This window comes from Augochlora pura, chromosome 3 (assembly GCF_028453695.1).
Source record: "Augochlora pura isolate Apur16 chromosome 3, APUR_v2.2.1, whole genome shotgun sequence".
NCBI lineage: Eukaryota > Metazoa > Arthropoda > Insecta > Hymenoptera > Halictidae > Augochlora > Augochlora pura.
In genome coordinates, this window is record NC_135774.1 from 8,527,864 (window position 1) to 8,536,852 (window position 8,989).

An 8,989-nucleotide genomic window follows, 5' to 3' on the forward strand; every position below is an offset into this window, starting at 1 on the left:
TACATTTACATCGATTAAACTCCTTTATCTTCAATAATTTTCCTATCAGAAAGAGGAAATTATTATTTCTCGTATTTTTACATGTACTTTTATTATTATATGTACTTATGTTACTATTATAAACATTATACATGGAACCTCCATATTGAGTTTGATTCGTAATTACACGTGAAACGGTTAACGCTAAACCTCTAAATATGAAATATTTGTAATATTGTTAACCCTTTGCACTCGGAGCCATTTTAACTGTAAAACTGTAATAATTTTTTTGGTTTGTGGTATTTCCATTCTATTTAACAGAATAAATTTTTATGCATACAAAATTTATTTCTTGTGACTCCTACCAACAGTTTTACTACTTGATAATTTTTTAAATATAAACCTTATTGTTAGAAAAATTATTTTGCAACGCAATAGAATTATTTTAGTGGTGCCTATTAATATCATATTAACAATACTGAAATATGATTAATATTATATCTACAATACTGAAGTGTCGTTAACATTAAATTGACAATACTAAAATACTGTTAATATCAAACTGACAATACAGAAATACCCTTAATATTATATGTTAAATATGTATTCATCGTACGAGTGAGCCTTGACACGTACAGCGACGTTGAGGAGCGCGAATTATTGACAATGCATATTATGTATAAATTATTCGAATGAAATATTAGACAATAAATATGTGCATTGTGGTGCTACGATACTGTGATTATCTTGTGTCGATTTCATTTGAAATTGACAACAGATTTACTAGTGTTTACACAATATATGAACATGGAAAATGGTTTCCTCGATTTATGTATGTAAATTACGTATAACTTGCGGGAGCCTATTCAACCCATAGAACGTAGAATCCAATCTATGGATGGAGCTACATTTAACTCACCACTTTGACCAGACGCAGCACGAGTTAAGTATAGCTCGCATACTATTCAACGTGTTAACAAAGTAATTCCTTTCAGTGAGGATCTAATTTAAAAAATCCTGCAACAGTAAATATCTTTGTTTTATAGTGTACACGGAATATAAGTTAAAATTTACATAAGAACAATGTGCATTAAATCTTTACTTCGTTTTCTTCGTTCAAGTTTTATTCTATTAAAAATGTCATTTATTTAATTTATTTTATCACGTTTGCGAAATCAACTTTGGAACAGTGAATTTCAATTGCAAATTAATAAATACAATCCTTTTTACAATGATTAAAATTAAATTATATTAACAAAACTAGAATAGAATAATTCAGTTCATAAAATGAAGCACTAAAAAATTAATAATTCATAACATTACATTTATAATTTGAATTTAATTTAGAAACAAATATTTATACGCGATACACGCATCGTGGATATTCAGGTCATCGAACTTCCTCAGAACTTTCCCTCCAAACTTGAAAAAGGGTATAAACATCAGCTCAAGCCGTATCTATAAAACTATAAATCAATTGCTACCGTTACCACTTTCATTCGTAAAGCACACCTTGTTGCATCTCCTCGAGCTAGGTGCAAACATTACCGCGGATTGTAAACATTTCCGTCCGACAATTCGCTAAAAACCCTTTTAACCCGACATCTTCAATTCCCTTCTGTTAGTACGTCGTTACGAATCCCTATAAAACAGAAAACCCCAAGCCCTTACGCGTGTTCGCAGTTTTTCCGACCGGCCATTACAAGCTTTATGTCACCAGCACGAGGAAACTCAGCCGTGATGGCGTAACACAGCCGAACCGCGTATAACGGTACCGGCCCGCTCGAATGATTTACGACCGAATAAACAATTTCCCCGTCGCTTTTACTTTTGCTTCTCTATTTCGCCCTTCGCACGTTTCTATCGCGGTGACAGTGTATTCTTCGATTTCGACTGCGAACGCGCGAAACGAACGTACGAGCCGAACGAACGTCTCTCGGGCGCGGAGGGAACAACCAACGTCGTATTTACATTGTTTATTGCCAGACGCACGTATCGCGCCGGTGACACACGCCGTGCTTGAATTTGCCGTTCATTACTTTCACAGCTCACAGTATGTTACGTAAGTACCTCGTAATTCTTAATTCGCGACGTTTTAATGATAGTCGCGAACACAGAAGCACGGAGATTTACCGATACGTCGCCGGATAGAAACCGATTTAACCTTCGGGCTCTAACCGTCCCCGTGTAATTGAATGAAACGCCGTACAAGGTCCGCGAAAATCTATTCCAGCCGCGAAAAATCCAAGCAGGAAGCCTTACCGGCGAACAGGGTGTCGCCTGCGCGAGCATTCATGTCTCCGCGACGAGATTCCAGAGCCAACGCACGCGGGGGACACTTCCCGGCCGCCTTCCAGCCACGGAAATCTAAATTTTTACTGCGTCCGAACAGTTTTACGCTGTGACCCTATCTAACCGATTAAAATTATAGAATCTTATTTGTTATTTTAATGTCGTTAATGCCATAAAATTTTTGTTACGGGTAATGATCGAATCAACATCATACCACGAGTTTCTTATTATGCGTTATTATATAATATTATTTATTTATGACAAATAGAAAACTGTGTAAACATTTCAATAAATCCAGTTTTTTGTGATTAATACAAACAGTTTTTATTTTGTACAGAAACCAAGTCTACGTATTAGAGTGACGTATTATACTCGGACTCCAATTTATGCCGTATTTTTCTTACGCGATCAAAAATGAGCAGGTGCACTTTGTAACAGCAGACAAAATTGAAATAATTGAAGAATATGATTAAACTATTTTCATTCTGTCAATGTTATTAAAGGAAAAAAGAAATTCAGAAAATATTCTTTCTGTAATTTAATTACTTTTTTAATGTCAATGATATTGATTTTAAAGTTAGATTCATTAGAACTGTATCCATATAATTGTTGCAAAGATTATCAACAATACTTCTAATTTGTTCATCTTATTGATTATAGAGAATTGAGTGGTGGGGGAAGTCTACTCGACCAGAAGAAAACTATCGAAACGGATATATTCGACTGAATTATACAATATACGATAAGTTGTTAAAGTACACATCATTCAATTAAATTATTCATCATGTCTGAAACAGATTTAAAAACGTAAAGTGTATTTTGCCTTGTAGAAACAACAAGACCGAATTTATCGAGACATTCTGCAATTTTGCAGCACGCGATACGGAAAAGTATCTTGATCAAGATATGGAAAAGCATTTTTACAATTTCGATCATTTTGAAACAATTTCTCTGAAAATGATGTTACAAGTATGGTGTTTTAGTATTAAAGTGACTAGAAAGTGATCTGTGTGAGTTGGTATCACTGACGACAGCAGTGCAAGCTTTGAGAATATTATATTATATATATCTTATTATAAATATTAAATCATAGATATTAAATCATTAATCGAATGTAATTAATAGATGAATCTCCGATGAGCAGATCGAAAACAACGATACAGCAAACTAACAATGATTTATTATGACCTTTATATTTGCATGTATATTAATCTTAAAAACATATACAAAACATAGTTTAATCAATTACATAACACATGTTACTTTCCTTTATCTTTCCCTGTTGTACGAAAGTGATTTTTTTTATCAAAAGAAAAACATTTTCAAGTAGAATTAATAAATTCGTGTTGTAGGCAAGAAACTTAGTTCGCAACTATTTATTGCAACTTTAAACATCATCCTACTTGTCTAGAAAATATTAATATTATTTAATACCACCTAATGTAATATTTTAAATATGAAGTAGTAATGAGGAGGATAAAACCGGTCTTCTGGCTAAGCTTGAAACATGATTCATAAGTAAATCAATATTGGTTGGGCAAGGAATAATATTTTTCAAGTTAAGGTTCGATGAAAGTAATGTTCAATACGCATAATTTAAATATAAATAATATTACTCTTATTTGCAATTCCAATGTTACAAATAAATTACGAATTTTTCTATTTATAGTTTATTTGATGTAGAGCTTAGAGAGAGAGAGAGAGAGAGAGAGAGAGAGAGAGAGAGAGAGAGAGAGAACAATTTCTTTTGTTTACTAACAGATGTCTTCCAGTAAAAATAAATTCAAAAGACCGTCCACTTTTATTAATATACAGCAGCTGTCCTTTTGGACTTCATAAATTCGCAGATGACATAACCGCATAAAACCCCGCATAAAACCAATAATAAATATTAATAGTCCTTGCGTAATAATAATCTGCGTAACGAATTATGAACCTGTTGTGTGAATTGAGTGTTTGCATTAATTGACGGTTGTCTATATCATCGTGTAAAAAATGACGAATGTCGTTTTGTATTTTGATGATTCTTATAACTCATCGTTTATATCTTTATTTTCAATTCAATTCTTTTCAACAAACTATTATTAAACTACTGTCAATGTACTGCGAATTTCTATGCATATTTCAGTCATAGGTTGTTTTACAAAAATTTTGAAATAAAGAAAAGTTTTTTTCGTCGAATAAAAGATTACTTATTATAAAAATAAAATAAGAGTGCTATTATATATTTTTTTCGTATTTGTTTATTATATTGTCCCACGCATTTAAAAAATTGCACGTGTTTTGAGAAATGTGAGTGTGCTGAAATAAGACTCTATTTGCATTATTAATTTATGGTACAAGAATTCCAGTTTAATAATTATTAATTAGACAACTTAATTTAACATTTCCACAATCACTCGTCACGTACACGTTCAACAACGATTCTTTTGCACAGTTGGCGTTAGACGTGCGTGACGATAGCAAATGTTACTGCGATGACATAAACGGATGAACTTTACGGTAGACCATTGTCCTTCACTTCTTAAAACAATGCACAAGCGAAGCATTGGTAGAAGCATTTAAGGTAGAAACGTACTAATATCACGTCACGTGACTTCGCGTGAAGTCATAGGAAAAATAATACGTGAAATCCATTCACGTATGAACAGCGTCATGTAATCCTGATTTGTTACTAACAGATTTGAAACAATAAAAATACACGGGCTCATATTCTTCCAATGTCACGCAAGTTCACGTGTCTTCACCTGACGTGACATTATTATGTTTTTACCTGTACAGTCACTCGTCAAAATATTCGAGCATCTTTTACGCAGGAATAACCTTTTAAAAATTGTACTAAATGATTTGAATCTAGAAAACTAGTTAGATAGACTCATTTACTAAACAGAGAATACTATTGTTTTTATGAAAATTGTAATTGGCTGGCATAATAAACTTGCAATTTTCGATTTCTTTTTTTCCATAAGTCGATAGTAATACTCACCGAAAATATGTGTACAATTAATAGCAATATTAAATCTAGATTTACAGAGCACTATCAACAGTTTTATATTACTTTATAATATAATAGTAACATTATATTAGTAATAGTAACTATATCATAGTAACAATAAGACATTTATTCCCAATTTTCAATGACAGTTCTTGTAATGTTTACCGCAAGCAACAGACATATTAAATAAATAACTCATAAATGTATCTTCACAATATGAATAATAGTAAATTAAAAAATGAAAAAAACCCGTCATTTTGATGGATTTCATAAACAGAATGTTAACAGACTTTTTCGTTAATACAAACATTTATTTGCACTGTCTAAACGTTCAGTGGCACCCCGTCCCCCCTAAAGCGTTGAGAAAGTTCAACTCGCAATTCTCGTGAAACGAAACCGTAAAAGTCGCAGTTATCTCAGCGTGGCAAACCAGATTGCCCTTAATTCGTACGATCATCATACTTAAACCTCGTCGTATCAGTTCTAATCGAGGTTCTCCAGGCCGGATAAATCACGAGGAGACCGTGATCGCGAGCGAGCGGGCGCGACGGTGCGCGCTAATCCCTCTAAACCCGTCATCAGGTTTCCGAGAACCGCGACGAGACTGCGCGAGAAACGACGAAAAAAAGGTGCCGCGCGTCCGAAACGGCCCGATGGTGGCAATCCATAAAAGCGTCGGGTGCATCGGCTTCATAATTCCCAGCGGCAGAAGAATTAAATCATAACGCAGTTTGGGGCGGTCGAGAGGGGGAGGGTACGAGGTAGAATAGGGTGTAGGAGGAGGCAGAGGAATGGGAGGAGATGGCGAAGAGGAGAAGAAGAAGAAGAAGAAGAAGAAGAAGAAGAAGCAGATGAAGAGGAAGAGGAAGACGAGGAAGAAGAAAGAGGAGGAGAAAGAGAAGAAGAAGGAGGAGGTGGAGGAGGGGGAGGAGGAGGAGGAGGAGGAGGAGGAATCAGGGGTTGTCCCCTATGGTCCGGTAACGCAGGCCCCGCACGCGTGCAGCTACGCACGCAGTCACGCGTACACGCGAGATTACGAACGACGCCGTTTACGCTGAAACGGCGAGCAATTGCGGGCCAGCTGTGGGGCTCTCTCTCCAGAATCCGGGGCCCGTTCCGCGCGGACGGTCCCAGCTCGCCTCGGATACCTGCCACCAGGTGTCTCCACGAGCAGTGCCCAGCAGCGAGAGGCAGGAGCAGTCGTCGGGGCGCCTCCGCACCGCCAGCATCGCACGCGTCTTTTCTCTTTGCCGTTTCCTCCTTCGTCCACCCTGCCGCGGACATCCCCTCGCGATATCTCGCGATTCGAGCGTGGCAAGAGCCGAGCATGAGGCCCGGTGCATCGCACCCGGACCCGTTGACCGGCTAGTGAACGGAATCGGACTTACCCAAGTGACACAACGCCGGAGCTGGCCAGAGCCGATCGACAACCCCCGCCAATGGTGCCGGCAACACGTCGGCAGCCCCTGACCCAGGACAAGTCCAGCAGAGGGGTAGGATGCAACAGCAACAGCAACAGCAGGAGCAGGACCAAGAGCGGGGCGCCGTGATGGTGCCGTCCTCCTCGTCGACGTCCACGCCGACCGCCGCGGAATTGCGAGACGTGGCCAGTGTCACCGATGCGGCTCTGCCTAGCTTCACGTTACAGAGCGTGGCCCTTGGTCTCCAAGGAGCGTTGCTCGCCGCGCTCCAGAGAGCAGCGCTGCTTCCGCCCGGACACGCCGCCGCCGCCGCCTTGAACCTCCAGGCGTTGGAGACGTACTTGACCCTTCATCGTCTTCACGCGAGCAGTGCGGCGCCCGGTGTCGCCCAGACGGGACTGGCCGGCGCCGGGAATCAGAGGTGTTCGCCGATTAACGTGGCCCTGGAGAACCCGCTGGCGTCCGGGTCGCCGTCTAAGAACGACCACCTAGCGGCGGAGAGGCTGCTCCAGGAGGACGAAGACGAGGGTCGCTTGGACTTCATCGAGGACCCCGAGGAGAACCTGGCGTTGCTCGAGGAACAGGAAGTTTTGCTCAGAGACACCTCCGTCGCGACGACGTCCTCGAACCAGGAGACACTCCTGCGACGGATAGCGGATGGGAACCGGGCCAATGCCGGCACCGTCAACAGCAACGCGTCACAGTCGACGAACTTGACGCAGATCGCCACCTCGTTCACGTCACCGGCCTCGTCGTCCGCCTGCTCGTCGTCCTCCTCCTCGTCCCTGTCTTCGTCGTCGCCGCTTCAGGCGACCACCACCTCCGTCGAGTCAAGCATACCCAGGACATGCAGGGCCTCCAGGCCGAAGAAGCAGTTCATATGCAAGTTCTGCAGCCGGCAGTTCACCAAGAGCTACAACCTGCTGATCCACGAGAGAACCCACACCGACGAGAGACCGTACTCTTGCGACATTTGCGGAAAGGCCTTCCGACGGCAGGATCACCTCAGGGACCATAGGTAAGCGGACGATCGTGATTGCCGCGCTGATTTATCGCTGTGCTTCGATTCGCTTCTGATTGGACCGGACCGGGTTTTATCGTCGCGCCGGCCGACGCTTAGTTTCCTGGCCGAGACGTAGGCGATGACAATCGATGGAATTGAATTGCGAACGGGAGATTGATACGGGAGTCTTTGTTCCATCGTCGGAGGCGGCCGAGTATTCCGGTGGAATGAGCGCGGTTATGGTCGGAGGGCTTCTCTATTTATTCACGTAGTGTGGAATTTTATTTAATTAATCCCTTGCATTTGGATCGTTGGCCAGCTTATTATATTTAAAACTCGAACGTTAATGTAACGCTTTATGAATGTCTAAAACGATAGAACGCTGGAAGTAATTTTATTGTTTAAAGAAAATTTGATTTCATTAGTACGGATTTGATTTTTCTTTTATTTATTAAAACAGGATTTATTTTATTTATTTTACAGATTTTGTTTTCATTTATTTGTGATACACGTTTTCTTTTCTTTTATTTATTATGGAGACTTTCTTTTCTTTTATATAGTATACCGACTTTATTTTCTGTTATTCATTATACTAATTTTTCTTTTCTTTTAGTCATTATGAAGATTTTATTTTTGTATCTATTTCGAAAGAAACATTGTTGATTTTACAATTACCATAATTAACGCGGTTTAATTATAGTAGGTAGAGACATTCCAGTGGAAAGGGTTAATTATACGATCATATTGCATGCACTTTCATTTACTAATAACTGGGTTCTTGCAAATAGAACATCTTTATCTTTTCAACGCTATTTATTTGGCTTGTAACTTATCAGTTGTCTATAACAAATTCTTGAGTTAATCGATTGATCGATTTTTCTTTACTTTATTCATGCATTTATGTTCGATTAATTAGATAATCGTGTTGCATGCATGTGCATTAAGAAACTTATTTCTACTATAGTATAGTAATTCGAGTAATTATTATTAGCATAAATTATTTGCATGTAACGTAATTATGTTTGATTGCGATAAATATCTTATTTATCAAACAAGTGTGAAATTAGAGAGTATAATCGTAGAATCTACACTTCGAAGAAGTAATTTTGTTTTCTAAATAACAGAGCGCCGTACAAATATTTTCTCCAACGATGTATTGATTCCAAGTGCGGAATTACAATCGATCTATTGTATAATCATGCTACGCGCATTTCAAATGAGTCATACCTGCATTCTTACAACTTGAATATGTTTAACCTTTCAATCGAACTTATTCGTGTTGCGACATAGTAATTTCAG

At 39.0% G+C, this 8,989-nt stretch overlaps 1 protein-coding gene across 1 annotated transcript; it reads left to right on the top strand.

Moving 5' to 3' along the window:
• The first annotated feature begins 6,320 nt into the window (after positions 1 to 6,320).
• LOC144467900 (uncharacterized) lies at positions 6,321 to 7,709 on the top strand. The gene has a single exon (XM_078176888.1). The coding sequence runs from the start codon at positions 6,765 to 6,767 to the stop codon at positions 7,707 to 7,709; it is 945 nt and encodes a 314-aa protein (XP_078033014.1). The 5' UTR covers positions 6,321 to 6,764.
• The last annotated feature ends 1,280 nt before the right edge of the window (positions 7,710 to 8,989 follow it).

Coding starts and splice junctions, on each gene's coding strand:
- LOC144467900 (XM_078176888.1), top strand. CDS start 6,765: ATGCAACAGCAACAGCAACAGCAGGAGCAGGACCAAGAGCGGGGCGCC.